Raw genomic sequence first — 20,512 nt, 5'->3', positions numbered from 1 at the left:
CATAGAGCTCCCTGAACGCTGGTAATAGACGAGTTGTGATTACAGAGAAATGCTCTCCACAGACCCATTCTCACAGCGTTATATAAACCTTTTTCTTACTCAATATCAATCCACACTTATTTTTTTACTTTGGCTGTGAGTGTTTGTGTGTGCTCAGGATGAGTTTCGCTTGTTCTCGCTGTATCGCCGACCCGGAAGCCTGTCCGCTCCTCGCAGCAGCGGCGAGCAGCAACGAGCCTCGCAACGTCCCGACCAATCAGAGCACACTGGGCTCACAGGAAGGGGGGAGCAGGAGCTCCAACATGCCGTTTAGGACAGAGAGTGAATACACATACTATACAGAGATGCTTTATGAGAAATGTGATTTTGGAAAATTGCACAATTTAAATCTATTCTAGTAGACCTCAACAATGGAATTGTGATCAGTAGAAATGGCCATGTCATGGGACCTTTAAGTTGTTTTTACCACTATGAAATGAAACCAGGCTAGAAAGCGTGTCCATCTATGGATCTACGTCGTGTTTCGATACTGTGGACAGTGCTGCAGCTACGCAACAAACACCACCGAGCACACAGCAAAAAAAGTGGTAAAACAATCAACTATAGGAGCAAAACTAGACCAATCAGATTCAACTATGTACATTCTCAGTTGGAGACGCTGACAGCACAATATCAACACTTACATACTGTAGCTAATGTGAACTTTGTGATGACTCGTTATTACCAGCAGTCCTTTAATAATACATAAGTAGATTGTATTCGTTGTTGATATATAACATTGATAAGAGCATCGTTAAACTATCTTTTAAAGAATAAAAAAAACTATATTTTTCTCCTGAGCCTAATCTTGACCTTGGCTGGCAAACTGCAGATGACCTCTCAGTGGACAGTAGCAGCCATATCAGACAGGAAAGGGGGGGGGCTTTAATGCCCTCTATATGCACCCTGTAGCCTGCAGCCTGGGGGAGGCCTGCTGAAGAGATTAGGAGTGTGTGTGTGTGTGTGTGTGTGTGTGTGTGTGTGTGTGTGTGTGTGTGTGTGTGTGTGTGTGTGTGTGTGTGTGTGTGTGTGTGTGTGTGTGTGTGTGTGTGTGTGTGTGTGTGTGTGTGTGTTTTTTGGGACCCCTCACAGAAGATCTTCCCACTCTTTGAGTCACCCCCTTTTCTCTCTTTTTCCCCCATTCTAATCCTTAAACCTCTTAATCCTCCCTCCTCTCCATCCTTCTGTGCCCTCGCTCCTGACTTCCTTCCTTTTCCGTCCATCTGGTGTCAAGGGGCCAACAAACACCTTGTATCGGCCTCAGATCAAAACAAGGTTGAAGAATTTCAGAAATGTTAGGAAGGATCAAAGTAAAGCGAGAAGTGAATTCCATAAAGTCTTTGCGTACTAATTGAGTGGTGCAGGAATGAGTCCTAAAACCTGGAAATGGTTTAGTATTTGACCACTTCCTGATTCCTTGTCTGGAAGTCTTTATTAGTTGTTAGTTAGATGGCTGAAATAAGATATGTGCTCAACAAAAGCATAGGCAATTTTCATATATATTCCAATGGTGAATGTCGGAAGTTGCTCTGCGTCATAAAAAGTGACCAAGTGAGGCTACTAAATGTCATCATGCTGAACATTAGCCACCTTCAGCTTAGCGGTGTCCATGCGAAGCCACGTGACCGTGATGTACGGTAGTTCCTTTATATCCTAACATTAGCTTTACACTTCTGGTGATTTCATTTATACACTACGAGAGTCATAAAGTGGGTTTAAATATTTGAAAATGATCCTTCTGAACAAAGCGTGTAAGTATCATAAACGTGTGTTTGCCACATATCTTATTTCTGAAATATTCCGATGGAAAAATCCGATTTTTTTTTCTGAGCAAGCACTTGCGATGCTGACTTCAGTAGCAACAATTCTACTCTATTGAGACATGGAATATAAGAGCAGATAAAAAAGATATAGGGTAACCATACCATACTGAAGATTACAGAAGAACAATATTGAGAGTCTGAAAATAGAAAACTAATCATATTTGACACAAAATCTATAGCAAAAGTTCTCCAAAGATCTTATTTTCTGCAATATTCCTAAATCCAAGAGAAGAATCCCATTGCTTTTTGAGCAGGGAGCTCTCAATGAGATGCTAACTTCCGGGTCGGCCTACACAAACACGTCATCACTGCACCACTCTATAGCGTGTACATGCCTTAACAGCAACACAAGCAGGTGCCTCCATTAACCCCACCCGTCACTCCAGCACGTCCCAACCCATCTGAAATGTCTACAACCTCTCCGCCGAGCACATCAATATTTTACACATTGTTTCTATATTTACATTTTGGAAACCTCAAAAGGTCCCAGGGGCTGATGGGAGCTTCTGATTAAAGAGAAAATATGTCCTGCTGTGCTGTAAGAGTTGTCTACGTCACAGCATGGGAGAGGTTGGTCACTGCTGCAGTCAGCACTTCACTCACTCCCCTCTGCATGACTAACATCCTCTGGATTAGGAACTCAATGGAGATTTATCAAGTCAATGGAGGGAGTCTCTGAAGTCTGTAGTGTATTAGAGGTGGACAAAGTGTTCGTTAGCACTTTGAATCAGTGAGTCCAGCTGCTGAATTCTCACAGCGAATGATTGGCCCAGAACCTGGTGTCCTGGCTCCAGGACACTTTGATTTCTGCCAGGCTGGAGGGGGGTGAACTTGTGGCAGATAACATCCAGTATCAGTTTAACCTTATCACTGCCAGCTGCTCCGGTATCAGGCAGCTGACCAGGGGAAGAGACCTGACGTCAGGAACAGAATGTTCATCGTCCACTGTTCATAACTACTCAAATGGGTTTTATGAGATACGCTGAAAGGGTGGTTTGAAATATATTGCTTACAAGAAACTCTATCACAGAAATAATTAAGACGATGTATCAGGTTTAAATGAATTGAATTGGACACAGTATTTGTGACCTATCTGGAATTTAGCCTGATAATTAGACTAACTTTCTTACGATGGTTGCTATATGTATTTATAAAATGTTTCTGTTGCACTATATTTGAATGCTTTTAATGTTTTCTTTTTTTTACTTTCTGTAAAGCACATGTGTTGAAATGTGCTATATGAATGAACTTGCCTTGCCTTGATATAGCTGGATCAGATATTGGTGACAGTGGATTGATATGGTATCCAATCTTTTAATAAAAAAAAAACTGGTTTTAGTGGCCCTTCTTCTGTCACTATTTTTTCAAAAATGCAGTGACATGTCTCCGTGCTTTAATGTTCAAAAAGCTCTTTATTTTTCTCATACTGCCTCTTTTCACCCTCTGTCTGAAACCAGAGCCGAGGGTTGGCCAATAGAAGCGCATGTGTTACCTAATGACGTCGCTATAGCGCAGATGTAAATAAAGGACTACAATGGTGGCGTTTCAGACAGGGGGTTGGGGGGGGAGAGAAACTCAAATTGTAATAGGGCCCCTTTAATCTCACAATTACAACAAAAACCAGACCCATTCGAGTCCTTGGTCAATTCAGTTCAGTCAGAGATTCAAATGTGGGATCTAAATGTAGCTTTGTCAACTAAGATCAACGATGACAGCATAAACCAACTAGAAGGAAACTCAGAGAGCGCAGACCTTGGCTAAATTGCAAAATGTATCGGGATCTTCCTTGGGCCTTTAGTCTCTCCGTAACCCCACTGTCTAAAAAAATAATCAAATGATGGTGGAAACTCACAGAGTGCATCTACTATAACAATAATGATTCAATGGTTTTCCAATCGTGGTTCTATGAAGCTCTCAACGTGCATTTCAAGATATAAATGTCCTCTCAACACATCTGTTGCAAACTACTACATATAAATGCCATAATTAAATACAACAACACCCATTTAAAAAAAAAATCGAAAAACTATTTTCCTTTGCTTTTGAATGAACTGAAACATTAGTATACAATCCATTAACTATAACCTATAGCTATCTACTCTACAAATATAGCATGTATGCTAATGCTACTCCGTACTTTGAACTAATGGATGCCATATGATCCATCACTCAAGACACTGTTTATGGAAAAAATATGTTTGATGGTTTGCCAGGCAAGGCACCAGCATGTTCCTATTTATGAGACAGTGCTGTGAAATAATTCAATTTCAAGCTAATGTGATGCTATGCATTCTGGGTCTCTACATTTTGGATTTCTTATCGGCCTGTTATTGAGTGCATTCGATGTTTAGCAGAGGTGTGACAAGATGTTGATATCTTTTTTTAAATGCATCGCCATGTACGGGAAAGTGAAGACGTCTATAATGAAAGAAAATGTCTGTATCGTCAATCCTTTATCCTTTACTCTGCCTCTGTACTGCGTACTGTATTAAAAATACTACTGCTTCACTAATGCTCACTTTCTGTAAAACCCAATTCCTTCTTTGTCCAGAGTGTGCTGGCCCCATCAACGGTTAGCCAGATGATGAGGCCATTATCTACTGAACCTGTGCCTCATAGAACATTAAATACATCACTTCCTCTCCAGATGCAGCTCCCCTTTAGGCAGCAGTCAGGAAATGAAAACAAATAGCCATTAGAATGGAAGCAGGCCATGAGTGCTATATGGGATGCTGCTGCACGCCTGCTACGGCACCATCCTTCATTAAGGAGCCAGAGACCGGCCTCACATGTTCCACAGCAGGTGGGGGGGCAGCTCGGTGTCTGCTCTGGGGCTTTAGGTGCCATTTGCTTGTGGTGGAAACCCCAGAGGCATCAAACTGCAATGTAGCTTTGCATGAGGCAGCTGTAGCACACTGAGTCCTCACCACAAAACGCTGTTACAGAAAGTACCTCCTGTGTTTTATAATGCTACCAGCCTGAAATCTTATTCCCACAAAGCTAAGATTATTAGTGTTTGGCGGATGGATCGCCATTTGATCACCGTACAGAGGCTTTTAAAAAAGTGCTACAGTATATCCGGTCTCTTTTCCTCACATCTACCATTCCCCACCACACCCCATCTTCTCCTCTCCGCCGAGGGGAGCACCAATGATCGCACACACCGCCTCACCAGCGTCCATGTGTCGGCTTTATCTAACTGTTAGTGTCGCTGCAGGCCCAGGAGCTATAATGTCATTGTTTTTCCCATTATTGTCAAAGTGATTTCTCTCCCTTTACACACACACAAAAACACACACACACATACACACACACAAAAACACACACGCACACACAAGCACTCACACACACTCACACACACACACAGACACACACACACACACACACACACACACACACACACTCTCACACACACACACACACACACACAGACACACGTATGCATGCATGCATGCACACACATGCATCTATATGACAAAGCCACTCTAGCCTGCGTGCGTGCGTAAAAAGGAAAAATCAGTGTTGGATGTGTAAACTGAGGGATGGGGTGCATTCCCCATTGATGAAAACGAGTGGGTGAAGGATGGATAATGCTATGATTCATCCTCATACCCCTAACCAACGCTGCCTCCACTGTCACACCCCATCCTCACGGCCCTATCTACACCTGGAACACGAGTGACCCTGTTTCGGGTCACATCCACTGACAGTAATTGTATATTGTTTTAACGTATTGATTCCGGCAGCATCCACCCCTCAGAAGGCTGCCCCCCCCCACCCCCCTCCCCTGCCTCTGCTGGTGCTCACTTCTCTTAGCACAGCACCACCTCGGGTGCTGGATGTGAGGGGCGGGAGGTGCTGACCACTACCACAGTAACGCTGGGTTATAATGGGCAGCTCCATTTTACGAACTGGGATTAGAATGCGTTATAACTTCCACAGAAAGGGAAGAAAAGGTTCCTCTTACTTTAGCATGGCTTGTTCTTTATCCTCTTCCTCCTTTTGCCGAGCCATCACTGCCATGATGATCTTCCTCTCCTCCTCGGTCAAATGGCTGAGGTCCGGCAGGTCCGGCATGTTTGGCGTCGCGGTGGGTGGGCGAGGGCCACCCTGGGGCCCCACCGAGGCGGACATCTTTTCCACCACCACCACCACCACCCCACCTCCTCCTCCTGCTGCTCCTCCTCGGCGAGTCGTTTCGGCTGAAAGGTTTCCCGGAGCGTTTCCGAGCCACACCTCACGACATGGTCCGCGGGCGGAGCGGCAGCCGCGGACAGTGCACGCCGCTCATGGTCGCAGGCACCCTCGGTTGTGCTTTTGTTTGTCCTCTCTGGGTGTTTCTCCCACCACGCTCTGGTCGTCGTTCCCCCCCACCCCCCGGCTTCCCGCCTCAGCCCTCCACCGCCCAGATTCACGGGGAGCCCATGTCCGTTTGTCTCACGCCGGGAGTTGAGTCGAGCTGAGGGGGGCCCCTGCTGAATCTCTCGCCTGGGCTGTGGTGCCGTCGTCGGGCTGGAGCTGGATGCTGGGGCGGTATAGGCGGAGCCCGTGGAGCCTCTCTCTCTCTCTCTCTCCCCCCTCTCTCGCTCTGTCTCTCAGTCAATGGGATGCAGCCCTCCTCCTCTCTCCCTTTATTTTTGGCGGAGGAGCGCTTACTCATGTGAGAATGGGGTCCTCATCATCACATGCAAGCACAGCCTCTATGTGGCTTCACACACACGCACGCACACACACACACACACACACACACACACACACACACACACACACACACACACACACACACACACACACACAAACACACACACACACACGGCCCACAAAGTTTAACAGTCATTACCGTAACGGCGGCGTGTGGTGCAGTGGGTTGTGCGTTGGTGTTTGGATCAGGGGGTCACAGGTTCAAACCCAACTGCAGTCAGCATGTCGTTGTGTCCCTGAGACACTTCACCCCAAATTGCTCCTGTGGGGATTGCCCACAATATTGAGTATGTAAGTCGCTTTGGAAACAAGCGACATGTAATGTAATAACCAGCCTTCATCACCAGCCATTCTCGCGATACTTTCTGGTATTTTGTCAATTCATATATCAACTGTGCTATTTAAAGCTTGTTATATGAAGTCCATTATCAACATGCAATATGAGCCCTTTAAGTTCTACTCGTTGATGCATTTCAGCACCATGGACAGCAGTAGTGTCTGGACACAGATCAAAATCTTCTCCAAAGTTTCTCTAACTGATCTTACAATTTGTTTGTCTCATCCAATGTAATGGAAATAGGAATATACCAGTGTGGAATTTAAATAACTTTTGAATTGGTATAAAGAAGGAAGAGTTCACATTATGAGAAAATGAAAACAAAGAAGAAAAAAACATATAAGATAAAGCTCAGTGTGTAGTTTCCCTGCAGAAAATTGAAACAAGTATGCATTAAGAGAATATAAAATTACATAAAAAATATTAGAAGGAACTGGTCAAAAGATAATAACTTAATAAAGTTAGAATGAAATGGAAACAATAACTGCTCACCCACACCCGAATCCGTGAACACATCACCCCCGTCCCATCAAGCTCCACTGGCTCCTCATCCCCCAGAGAATTCAGTACAGAGTCCTCCTGGTAACATACAAAGCCCTCCATAACCTGGCCCCATCCTACCTGACTGACCTCCTCCACAGACACAGACGCATAGCTTGAACCAAGAGAAAGTCTGCCTTGCAGCTAGGTGAAACATAGGACACACATATGATACATACAATATAGTTACGTATATAGGCCGACACAAAACATATGCACAAATAACAATGTATTAAGTGACTTGAGCAACATAAAAAAGCATAAATATATACAGTATAATAATAAAAACGCAAAAATAAAATGCGATGTGCAACAACTGCAACGTGTGCTGCTGTCTATTTTCCGTTAATGCAATAATAGTGGCACGAGAATGAATAGTCTATAACCTGATTTCTGTATGGATGCATATACATATGAAACAGCTTATTCGATTATCTCAGAAAATCAAAGAAAGAAGTGGAGAAGAAGTTCTGTAGTCTGCTTGTCCTCAGTCTTAGTTCCTCTCTGCTCGTTGTGCATTCACCTCAACTCTCCCAGGCTATACCGACCGGAGCTGCCACAGTGACGTCATGCCCGCTCAGTGTCCGGGTCCCTCCAGCAGATGGCATCACCCTGCCCGCTGCTGCAATCCAGCCTCCGTCACATGACGTCACACAGGAGGTGACTGTACCGCGGTGACGTCAGCTTCTCGTGGTGCAGAATTGTGTCATCATTTTGGTCGTGACTAGGGACCACCAGCCCCGAGTGACACAGTCGTGCTACAGCAAAGCAGATCTGTGCTGCAGACCTGAGACTAAAAATAGACCTGGAGGAGGATCGGTACTTTCACTGAGCCTGCACGTATTCCTCCGCTCACCTACTGGAAACATAGTCAATAGGATGAGTTCAAATCAACTTCTTAGTATGGTAAAATACTGAAATGGCTAAATATTTTGTAGCCTACTAAGTAACACAATCCATTGGGCTACACAACATTTTGTATCCAATCGGATTACTTTTGGATTACTTCAAAATGAATGCTGCCATAGACTGAACAGGCTTGGGGAGTAATGGATTACATGTGACAATATCACATAATCAGGAAAAACTCAAAGTAAAACGGTATACCCTTGCAGTTACATTTATAAAAACAAACAAATCAGATTTTTTTTAGATGTGGATTTAAAGCAGGATTACAATGTTACAACACATGTTAAAATAAATATTGATATATACACACACATTTGATTTGTGCTTTGTAAACTGTATGCATTCATGTATACTTTTATATTGTCTACAGTTAGGACACATTTTTGATAGAAAATATCTTGGTTTCTTGCATGGCATTTGATATTAAGGCAATCAAAAAGTTACAGAAGTAATCAGGTTACATTTCTGTTATACTTTGATATTCAGATAAGGTCACTGATTACATTTTTTGTTCAGGAAAATAGTAATTGTAATTTTAGTCTTTTTGTTACTCTGAATTTCTTTGAGGTCATTTTCAGTTTGTATGTGTTTCTTGAGTTGTGTTAAAACCAAGGTGGACCCTGACACGTTGGGGCCCTGGGAATGCTCTTAAGACCGGTTCTGAAATGCATCCATGAGCTGAAGGGGTTGGAACAAAATGAACATGCTACAAATGTTTCTAAAATCCAATTTTCAAAAGATGTCATATGGTTGTTCAATTTAAAATAGAAAGTGACCTGAGTGTAACGTTCAACAGTTGGTGCCATACCATGTCAATATACAGTAAGTAATATCATTCAAAACAACATGGAAATGGACCATTTGTCATCGAAACTACAATTTTCAGTAATTATAGAACACTTATTTTTAGATTCTGACCAAGAAGTATATACAATGCTATTGTTTACTCTACATAACACCTAAATAAAGTGAACATACCGACATCTAGTGGACAGATAGAAACACTGCATATACAGGGAGAGAGTTTACTATTATGTTTTAAATCAGCTTAAGCCAAACTGACATTTGTTAAACGGAATTTAGTGGTTAACGAAGGTATACTGCAGATTATTGAGTGGAAAAGTCACAACGTGGGCCAACTTGTCCAGTATGCCTAGTTTATATCTGTCACATAATTGCAATATCTAGCTAAAGTTTGCTAACATTAGCTGACAATTAGCAACCAGAAGCTTTTCGTTATATCTGACAGACCTTTACGAAAATTATTTGGATGGGAAATGTGACTGAGCTTTAGGTTTGACCTCGTAAAAAGAAAGACCATCCCCTTAGTCTCAAAAAGCAATTGAGATTGAAAAAATTGAAAATTATACAGTAAAATCTTTGTGGTTAAATATTCTCTCTCACCATGTGTGAAGGCTGTAACTACAGTTTCTTTTGTTTAAAATCATTCATACGCAGACACATTAGATTGAGTGCAGGCAATCTTGTTCAATTAAGTGATTGTTTATTGTGTGTTGTGTTAACCCCAGTTGTGTCATGGTTCATTGGACTGTGCCATTCTCCGAAAGCTGGAGGGGTGTTTAAAGAAGCCACTTCATTTAAGGCACCCATCTTTTAGTAGAAAATAATCTTCTCTTCTCTGCACTCAACTATGGACTGGCCAGCATTGTGTATATCCCTACAGTGTAGAGTGATGGGCGTGGGCAGATGTACGTGACCGGAAGGAAGATGGAAGTAGACACATGTGATGGAGCAGCTGGACAACACCAGGAAGGAAAGATTTGTCAAGTGGCATAGGTAATAATGACAACAACGATGAATAAAAAACCTACTTGGCTCGAATAAAACCGATTGGGATCAATGTAGCTGGAGTTCTGTCTGACAAGCACGAGGTAGCAAGTTGAATCATGGACCAACTTGGCTATGTACAGTTAGTCGATGTGAAGAGAAGTTGGTCATTCTTGGGTGTGTGTCACAAGCACAGCTAAAGAAAGCGTTAACAACATTGGAGGATAACCATGTTTTGAGTTTCAAACTTTCAGAGAAAGCTCCACTAAAAGGTGTCGTCGATGGAATACCATATTCACTTGATGTCAGAAGATTTAAAACCTGTGACAGAGTGGTAGACAGCCACGGAATCTACAGGATGAGTGATGGAGAACACACATGATCAGTTATGCTACACTGTTGTACAGAGTTCCTGCCGGACAAAGTATTCCGGGATCACATCAGAATTGCAGCTCCTACCTTCTGGTAGAAGATTCAAGGTTCCCAAGAACAGGCTGAACTGCTATATAAGCACTCATTCCTACCTATGTCCATTAAGCTTCTTAACATTCACATGAAATGAAACTTTTTAGATGTTGGCCATGAGGGTCGCCATTGTCAGTATGTGTGTCTGTGTATTGTGTTTGTTCAAACGGTGTATGACTGATGATATGTGTATGTCTCTTAATGTCTACTATGTTTGTATTTATACATGTATGCGGAACTGCAGGACGGAGTCCAGAACAAATTTCCTTACGGGGACAATAAAGTATATCGTATCGTATCAGTTACCCAGTGAGGATGTTTGTTCCCGAGCCAATACAGTGCACACGGTGTTGAGTGTAGTCAGTTTGGGGGGGATCTCGAAGCATGGCCATCACATTGTCCAAAGAGACAAAGTGAGATGAAATGAATCAAGAATAGTTCAAACTAAACAATAAATTACAAAGAAGAAGCAAATAAAGTGAAAAGTCTATAAAATAGGGAGTGTACAGCAGGTAGGAGTCATAAGGGTGACTGTTTGTGTCATCAAATTGAGTTTTTACTGTTTTTGCACAGGGTGATCAACTGTGCTGCTGAGGCACAGAGACGATCAGAGAGAATTGAAATAGCTGTTGAACATATTGGAGAGGAAGTGCAGAGGCTGCTGGGAGAGGCTTCTATGCCCTTATATTGTACAAAATGAACCTTCTTCCATCTTAACGGATTGTGTTACCCATCCTAAACACTGTATATATATTTTGGCTAATCCCTACTGTATTTGTTCAACCTTAACCTGCTCTCCGCACACCCTGGTCCTTCACACGTGGCCTTTTAGAAACGCTTTACAGAGCATGGAGGTAAACTGATAAGGCAGTGACTTTTAAAACATATAGATTTTTCTTTGTTTCTTTAAAATAAGACAAAATAGATTCAACATAAAAACTAGTGGAAGAAAGATGTTTATTAGGAAATTGAAAATATCCCTTTGACAATAGATTTTACACAAGATTTATGGGAAGATTGGTCCTAATTAAGAACATTCTTAACATCTCAGAGATTGGCAAACCCTTGGTCAACGGTCTAATTTCCTTTTTGTGATTGCATCTGATTGATTCATTTTGAAACAATATTTGACAGAAGATTAAATGCACAAGTATTTTCTATTGACCTTTTCCATTGCTTAGACAATGACAAAAACATAGCAGTTTTTATCAGTCTTCAGCTGGGAGGGACATCAGATGTGTTGATCATGTTTCACTCCGCTTTTTCTGTGCGTGACACCACTTGTCCATTAACAATCTCCTCAACCACCACCATTCTCCTTTGGACGATGCGTGGTTTAACTGCAAAGAGAATCAAAACAAACTTTAAGATGCGGCATATTACATTTTTACAAGCAAAGAGCTAAAAGTGACGTCAGAGATGTAAACCTACCAACGACTTCCTGTTGTTTGACAACTTCTTTGACTGTCACAGTTCCACATGTTCTGGGAGATACTCTGGAAAATATTCAAAAGTTACAATTAAAACCATAACATAAAACAATAATAGGCGCTTTCACACCGCTGTACTTTTCCCACAAAGGTTCATGAGAACTTAGCTCATGAAAACTCTTTAGTTCTCATGAACTCTTTAGTTCTCATGAACTCTTTAGTTCGCGTTCACACTGGAATAAGTTCCTGGGGAAGGATTAGGCAAATGAAGCCGCTGACGTCACTTCTTCTTCTTCTGCTCTGGGTTTACTGGCAGGCCGCAAACAACTTCACCGCGTATACTGCCACCCCAAGTCCCCGGCCGGAAGTCCCCGGAGTTGGGGACTGGCTTCAGTAGAAGCTGCTGGGACTCCCAGCTACTATTTTTTTGGTGTGAACGCAACATTTCGGAACTATATCGGAATTAAAGTGGGAAAAGTACTGCGGTGTGAACGCGCCTATTAGTATGAAAGAATAGTCCAACATTTTGGGAAATAGTTTTTAGTCCCTTTTTGAGTCTTAAATGAGATAACTCGTGCTAAATATGAAGTTACAGCCAGTTAGTTAGCTTGTGAAAAGACGGTAAAGAAAAGTCTACCAGCATCTCTAAAGCTCCCTCGTCAACATATTATACCTGTTTTTATAAGGTTTCAATTAGTGAATTTAAAATGTGCTATAAGGTGGATTTTGCGGTCTTTAGATAAACCAGGCTAGCTTTTATTCATGCTATGCTGGGCTAGGCTAACTGTCTCTTATATTTAGCTTCACAATTACTACAACTTGTAGGGAATATTGATTTAGAGTATTCAATAGTTAATTTAATATGAGACGGATACATATCCAATAAGCCGCTTGCATTGTTTAAGTTCACCTACAGATAAAAAATCAAACACCAATGACTTCTGTGACAAACTCTCCCTGAAGACTTACCCTCCATCCAACAGCCTCCTGTACTCGGCGATCTCCAACTCCAGCCTGGTCTTGATGTCAAGCAGGATCTGGTATTCATTGGACTGCCTCTCAATGTCCTTTCTCATCTCCTGGAGCTCGTTCTCCAGGGAGTAGACCATGTTCTGGAGATGGCTCAGCTGCTGGCTGTAGCGGTTCTCCGTCTCTGAAAGCTGGCCCTCCAAGGCACATTTCTTCACAGGAGCAGAGCAACAGGACGAGATATAAGCGGATACTGAGTGCTAATATCTTGTTTTTCATTTCCTCTATCTACCTAAGTCACTTACAAAAAGACGCCTTTAAGTAAAGAAACCATTAAAACAGGGACTGACAGGTTTACTGACTGACTGAGTATTTATAGTGTGGGTATATTGCAAAGGTTAGGAAGTTTATATTGTGGTTGAAAAAAGAATATCTGTATATCTGATTTACCAGGCTTTGCTGGGACTGCAGCTCGATCTGCAGGGTCTGCAGGGTCCTCTTCAGGTCGTTGATCTCAGTGCGGGAGGTCTGGAGGGTCTCTGTGCTGGTTGCAACCTGCTGGTTGAGTTCGTCAAACTAGAAAACAAGAAATGAGACATAAATGTGTAGGTAATACCTTGATATTGACGACTCTTCTTGAATGAAATAAGATGCAGACATAAAGTGTATCATCGCTCCCCTCACCTTGGCCTTGTACCAGGCCTCCATTTCACGGCGGTTCTTCTCAGCGATGCCCTCATACTGACTTCTGATCTGATCCAGGACCCTGGACATATCCTCCTGACACCCGGCGTCCACCTCCACATTCACAGAACTAACCTGGCCACTCATTGCCGCCATCTCCTACAGACAGGACAACATAGATAAAGGTCAAGTCAGGTTAAAGATAAAACCATTATGAAACTTGGAAATGTTAGCAAGCGTTATCTGTTTTTTGATGGATAAATATTGTGTTACTGCAGTTGCTGTCTGAGTTTACTGACCTAATTACAATTTGTTATTGTACTTCCATTCACTCCTTTTTTTACATTTAAAATGATAGAGTTTAGCAACAGGGAGTGTTTTGCAAAAGTTGCATTAGCTTTCTTTTATTTGTACAGTGCAGTGTTCACATGAGCAACAACAACCACTGCTGGTCCCTCTATTTCCGCTATGTAGCTGAAATAGCGACTGCGTAGGGTGGTAAGTATCCAGCGTTCCACATTCAAATGTTTAACAGTACATTCCAGGTAATCATATTGTGCCTATCATACTTGAAGACACAGTAATGCACCCAAAAACTGATCACTTAAAGATACTAAAGTACATTGAACGAGACTGGAGTTTTTTCTTATTGTGTACTTTGGAACATTGGTCTGCTGAGCTCACTGTAAGGATGTGATGCAATTCCTAACTGGACTACTCTCACCTCCTCATGGTTCTTCCTCAGGTAGAGCAGTTCCTCCTTCAGGCCCTCCACCCGCATCTCCAGGTCCGACCGTGCCATGGTGAGGTCATCCAGAACCTTGCGCAGTCCCATGATGTCGGCCTCTACGGACATACGCACTGCCAGCTCATTCTCATACCTGTCAAGAAAAAGGCAAAGAGGATCATGTTGCTGCACCCATTCAGTTAGAGTTACCAGCAACAACAAAAAAGAAAGCTCCACTAAAACCAGTTACACCAGTTTAATGTGTTGACCGTTACACCCTTGTGACAATAAGCCCACATGGCCAGTAAGTATACCAAACAAGCATTATTGCATCTGCAAAGTTCCAGACATTTGTCATTATAAACTATGCTACATAGGTTGATCACTTTTTATGTAACATTTCCACTCACTTGATTCTGAAATCCTCTGCTGCCAGTCTGGCGTTGTCAATCTGCAGCATCAGCCTGGCATTGTCTAGTGATGCATCATAAATCTAAAAGGAAGAAAAGTCATGTCAGAAGTTTATTATCCACATATAATACAGCCACAAAGGTGAGTAAGTGATTCGGTATTTGGAATGTGGGCTGGTCAGCCGTACAGTGGAGTGTTTTTTTAAGCCTGACTTGCATCCCTTTTTTTCATCATGTGTAAAACATCCCTCTGGGCAGTGCTTGTTGGCGGTAGTTAGAAACAAACAAAGAAAAGTAGTGATGGTTTTCAAATCCAAACTAACCCGTTGTCTATGACATTAACTCACATATCGTATGTGATATTTTATAATAACTGATGTGATAGCACTGTATACTAAATAGTGTGTCTGAATACAGTAAGAGTACTCAATATGGTGGAAAATGTAAAATATGATATGCCTATAGATTATCTATGATGAGTTGTATTATATAATCTTTGGAGTTTTTTCACATTGGAAAAGTATTTTTCTTTGTTTTTTAGAAATACTAAATTATTTGGTTATTATTTAAGATTACCAGGAGAATAATATCATATTATATAAAACAATGGCTTGAGGCACGTTAGATAGAATTACTAACAAAGTACTTATATACTAATAAAGGACTAGCTAATCTAAAGCTAGTTGAGTAGCACTTGAAATGTTTTAGTTCTATGAAACCTGATGTACTTATATGATTCTGTTTTCTTCAAGTTTGTATGTTGTTGGTCAAACGCACTTATTGTAAGTCGCTTTGGATAAAAGCGTCAGCTAAATGCAATGTAATGTAATGTAACGTAATGTAACGTTAAAAGATCTTCTACATTAGTTAAGGAGATCTTACCTTTCTGCGCAGGTCCTCGATGATTTGCTCATACTTGCTGTAGTCCCTGGCACAGGGGGCTTGCTTAGCCATCCATTCCCGGATTTGACACTCGAGCTGCGCATTGGCGGACTCCAGAGCGCGGACCTTCTGCAGGTAGCTGCCCAGGCGGTCGTTGAGGTTCTGCATGGTTTGCTTCTCGCTGCCACCGATGCCCATACTGCTGCCCCCGCCGCACCCGAGGGCACTTCCCAAGTCAAAACCAGCGCCGAGCCCGTTGGAGGCGTAGGACACGCGGACACTTCTACCATCTGCACCTCCGTACACGCTCCTAGACCCCCTGCTGGAGCCGGTCTTCATGCTGGACATGGAAGAGCTGGTAAACCCACGGCAAAAAGTGGCCATGATGACTTCTGTTCTGACTCAGGTGCAACGTTCACTTGGACTTGTCTAACCCGGGAGGAGATGCTGCTGAGGCGGCCAGGAGGATGCACTTTATAGCCTCTTTCCCGGAGGTGGGAGCGGCCGAACAGGTGGGTGGGAAGATGCGGCTCCATCATGACAGGTGTGACCGCACAGGGCGTGGAGGCTCTGGCATTCAGGTTTGCTGTCCGATATAACGGCTGGCAGGCAGGGCACATAGGCGTGTGAGGTAGGCTATTGTTTGTTCCGAATGTCAACTTTAATTAATCCAGTCTGATACTCTTAATCTCAGGATGAAAAAGAAGATGTATTCTTTTCCTGGAAGTCTGTAGATTGTTTACAACAACTTTTAACAGTAAGCACGTCTCACATATTTGTCAATAGACACCTGACCCAGAATTTAAAGAAACAATATGCAGAGGTTGAAGACATTTCTTTTTTTAAATGATCGGTGCACTGCACTTATGTGTACATCACTTCAGTGTAGTACTTGGTAAAGGTGGGGTTTATTTGGATTACTTTATACATTGCTAGGTTAGGTAGTTTAGCCTATATTAATGTATGTATTTAATGAATGTGTCGATTTATATTTTGCATTAACCTAAATCTGCGAAGTAACTAGAAACTAACATTTAAAATAAATGTAGTGCAGTAGAAGTATAAAGTAGTTTAATTTGAAAATACTCAAGTAAAGTATAAGTAAGCTACCTCGATTTGTTTTACTTGAGTATATGTGCTTTGTTAAATTCTACCACTGGCAAATTGTTATGTTGATAAAATGTAACCTATCCAGCTGGCTGTGTTTACCGTAAAGCGATCCCCGTTATCCTGAAAACAAAAGCCCTCTTCTGAAAATAGACACAGAAGTTGGAGCTTACTGCTGACCTTATACTCTCTGAACCATTTTAAAAGTATAACTCCCCAAAATGGAGACAGAGCAAATGGATTTCCAAGCTTTCCGCTAGCAACAGTTACCCCCGTATTCCACCGAGTCCGTCTGCGCCGCTTTACGGCCGCAAAGCGGCCGCGTTGTATCGTCCACACGGTTCCGTCGCCAACCAATCACATTAATCTCCCGCCCCGGACACACAAGCACGCGGTTTGATTGGCTCGCGCTTGTACTGGCATATGATTTGATTGGCTTGTGCTTCCATCAACTTTCGAAGCGAGCAACAGAGGCAAAGCGACGCGAGTCACGCGACGGAACCACAATGCAGTTGGGCAAAGCTTGACGTCACCCCATTCAAAGAGAATGGGAAGTGTCTCGGTTGAAGCACACGACGGAACCGTGTGGACGTACCGTTACGGCCCATCCACAAAGCGGCGTGCTTTGAAAGCTTCACCATTCACTTTGAATGGGGTGACGTCACTTTTTGCCAAACTGCATTGTGGGAAGGGAAGCCGAGCTTTGCTGGCGTGGCTCGCTGCAAAAGTTGAGCAATGTTCAACTTTTGAAGCCTCGGCAGAAACGTCAGCCAATCGAATCATATGCCAGTACAAGCTCTAGCCAATCAAACCGCTGCTTGTGTGTCAGGGGCGGGAGATTCATGTTGGTCGAGTTTCAGGCACGCCCGCCGGCAAGCTTCAACGCACGCCGCTGTGTGGACGGGCCGTTAGGGCTGCGCCGTGCACAGCGGTCGCGGCTCAGAAGCGTTCCAGAAGCGTGAAAAATACGTGGCTGGTCTATTTTTGACGTGAGGCGTTGCATAGTGCCTGGCAGGAAGTGGAACTATCCCTCCGTAGTCTTTCAAGAAGGAGAATAAATGTTAGCGTTCTCCTCCGGTTTACAGGCACTGTGTACATAGAATAATTATGATGATGAATGCATTTTTTTACCACTAAAATACAGCAACACATCTTTGATTCATGTCGTTTATAACTGGACTATTACAATTATTATTAACTTTGTCTGTACAAATGAGCCTGTCCAGGAAATATGCACAAATCAACAACAACTGCGAGCCGGCAGGCAAGACGCTTCTGAAACGCGCCCGGTGGGGTTTGACGCTGTAGGAGGTCGGAACAAAACCGCGGCGCAGACGGAACGCGGCGCAGACGGAACGCGGCGTTCGGCGCATGGAACATTCCTGGTGGAATCCCGGTGTTAGGCTGGATGAGTGAAATTTGTCATACTTATATGTGATATTTCTGTGGGGGGAGTTGTTGCTAATGTAGTAGCTTTAACATCTGTGGTCGTCTGCCACTTCTGTGTGATTGGTAGCAGTTAGCATGTGCTAGCATAAATTATGTGTGTTGATGTCTGAGTATGGCTACTCATTAGTTTGATTTATAATTACAATTTTCAAAAACGTTAACAAAACATGTCCCTGTGCTGCCAAGATACTTGAAGGCTTGCCAGGGAGCATCATGTTTTTGAGATTACTTTGATTACATTCTTATTAGGTGTTGGAACATTTCTCAAAGACCAAACGTTTAATTCCTCAGAAAACACATTGTTCAATTTTCCCACAAACTCTCCTCTTACAGAAATACAGGTCTGCAATTCTTTCTTTAAGTAATAATTGTTTGTGATTTGATAATGGCAGGTCTGTGTTGGCCAATCTGTCAGCAAATTTTAATTCAGTGACCTCAATTGGATGCTAGTAAGATGAACACAGCAGTGTTGTTAGAACCCGAGGGCAGATACCCAGATAGACTGATTGACAGTGTTTTGTTGTTCACAACATCCTTATTACACTCAAAATGTTCAGTAATCCTTCCCTTTCTGTCTGCCGCTTGTAATGTGCAGGTAAACGTTGATCTTGGCATCATTAGTGGACTCCTGGCCAAACAACGATGGAGTACCACGATATTCCTATTCCCATAGCAGTTGTCAAGTGGCCTTGTTTCAAGTTTTTACAATCACTTTTAAACTGAACCGACTCCAGGTCCTGTTCACTATCATTGAAGCAGACACTTAAACAAACACTTCACTATCAAATGTATTTGATTTTATATTACCAGTGTAGAGCAAATGGATCAATTACAAGAGACTGGCAAGTGGTTGCTGGTCTTTTATCAGGTGTTCTTAAGCTGTGGCTTTTTTGTTTTGCTACCTTTCACTTTATTAACAGAACCTATAGCACACCTTCAGTACTTTGGCAACCCGGGCAATGTTGAATCTAAAGTAATAAATAACAGTATTTAGCCAAATGTCTTAAGGACTTATAGAAGTACTGACATAGAAATGCGCCAAAGTCATCAGATAAACTTCTCACAATAGAGTTAAACTGACAAAGGAGCATAAACTAAGGATGATTTGTATTAGATCCATTAAAAATGTTAAACTATGCTGAGACTAAAAGGAATTAAAATGTGAATTCAGTTTTTGGAATATAAGGATTTTTCTTTTTTACAGGTTTAAAAGTGAAAAAAAGTGTTGAATTTAATGAGTTGAGTAAATGTAATGAGTTGAGTAAATCTGTGAGTCCTTTTGCTTTAATGACATGGTATTTCCAAATTGTGCCTAGTCAAGCTTTTATGACATCTTATCACTCATTTTCTAATAAAACAAAAGTTTAAAGATCATATATAATTTGTCATGTGGGAAAATTATCTGTGAATTATGGCTTAGGTCTCTGTGTCATGTTCTACCACCTCTGATGTCCCAGAATGCTTTGTTCAGGCTGTTCTGACAGGGTCATTTGGGTTCTTCATGTTGTCACGCTATGAACATTGGCGGGTTAGATGACTAAAAGAATAGCCTCATCTCACTTTCAATAATCAGCTCCTGCACCAGTTCTGCTGACCACACTCATCGCAGGGCCGATATTAAAAACAAGTTCCAAACTTGTTGGCATCTTTGAAATATTTGCCCATCCTTGTTCTACGTACAGTAACAGCAAATGACAGCTGTCTGGCACTCCTATTGTAATTGTTTTGTGAAAAGAAAGTATGGTGTGTAGCCCTGAGGTGCTTTTCAAAATGTCAAACGATTTATGACAAGGATAATAGTTTTTCAGGATCTGTCGCAGAATTTCTTTTCCTTTTCAAATATTTAATGATACTGACTTTGATGTACTTGTTTTTAAGCTGCCTCAGGATTTTAACCTTCACTTTTTGTTTACACAAATGATGTTTAATATTAGATGAATTCAACTTTTACAGCCTTTGGGGGAATACGCGAATGTGTTCTTGCTGTGGCTCAATATTGTTTGAGAACAGGTGTGGGAATGGAGCAAAGCAGTATTCCTGATCACTGTTAATGACACATTCTTATCTTATTATTTCTGTTGGCTGTGGTGTGTAATTAACAACCAACTTTCCATCGGTCATGAGGAAACACCCTGGTTTGTCAGAAGAAGTGAGCCATTCCCTTGGATGTATATCACTTTCGAAAGGTATTTCTTTGAACTGTCTGCCATGGTGTTTTTTTTTTATTTCTAACTAGCTCTGAAATGTATGGA

The 20,512-nt window shown here is 42.2% G+C and overlaps 3 protein-coding genes across 26 annotated transcripts in view; 1 reads left to right on the top strand and 2 right to left on the bottom strand.

The window, feature by feature from the left end:
- The window catches only part of rims1b (regulating synaptic membrane exocytosis 1b), a 172,185-nt gene extending 165,674 nt beyond the window's left edge, over positions 1–6,511 (bottom strand). For 4 of the 23 annotated variants that reach the window (XM_079684262.1, XM_079684261.1, XM_079684238.1 and 1 more), the window contains exon 1: positions 5,830–6,500. In XM_079684262.1, the coding sequence (XP_079540388.1) occupies positions 5,830–5,996 (167 nt within the window). In that variant the 5' untranslated portion in view covers positions 5,997–6,500. Of the gene's footprint in view, positions 1–5,829 lie in introns of all 23 variants that reach the window. The other 19 variants (XM_079684244.1, XM_079684245.1, XM_079684243.1 and 16 more) reach the window with 9 other exon arrangements.
- Positions 6,512–11,542: 5,031 nt separating this feature from the next.
- LOC307013869 (keratin, type I cytoskeletal 19-like) lies at positions 11,543–16,165 on the bottom strand. The gene is made up of 8 exons (XM_079641465.1): positions 15,705–16,165; positions 14,823–14,905; positions 14,410–14,566; positions 13,686–13,844; positions 13,452–13,577; positions 13,002–13,213; positions 12,034–12,098; positions 11,543–11,942 (listed from the first exon to the last, which is right to left on the bottom strand). The coding sequence occupies exons 1-8, from the start codon at positions 16,086–16,088 to the stop codon at positions 11,854–11,856; spliced, it is 1,275 nt and encodes a 424-aa protein (XP_079497591.1). The 5' UTR covers positions 16,089–16,165; the 3' UTR covers positions 11,543–11,853.
- krt222 (keratin 222) overlaps positions 16,116–20,512 on the top strand; it is a 154,614-nt gene continuing 150,217 nt past the window's right edge. The window contains exon 1 of one of the 2 annotated variants that reach the window (XM_079640290.1): positions 16,116–16,216. The gene's annotated coding sequence lies outside the window, so the exon portion shown is untranslated. Of the gene's footprint in view, positions 16,336–20,512 lie in introns of both variants that reach the window. The other variant, XM_079640289.1, reaches the window with a different exon arrangement.

This window comes from Notothenia rossii (assembly GCF_949606895.1).
Source record: "Notothenia rossii genome assembly, chromosome: 1".
Lineage (NCBI taxonomy): Eukaryota > Metazoa > Chordata > Actinopteri > Perciformes > Nototheniidae > Notothenia > Notothenia rossii.
The sequence above is the reverse complement of the archived record's forward strand: the minus strand, read 5'-3'. Positions and strand labels throughout refer to the sequence as shown.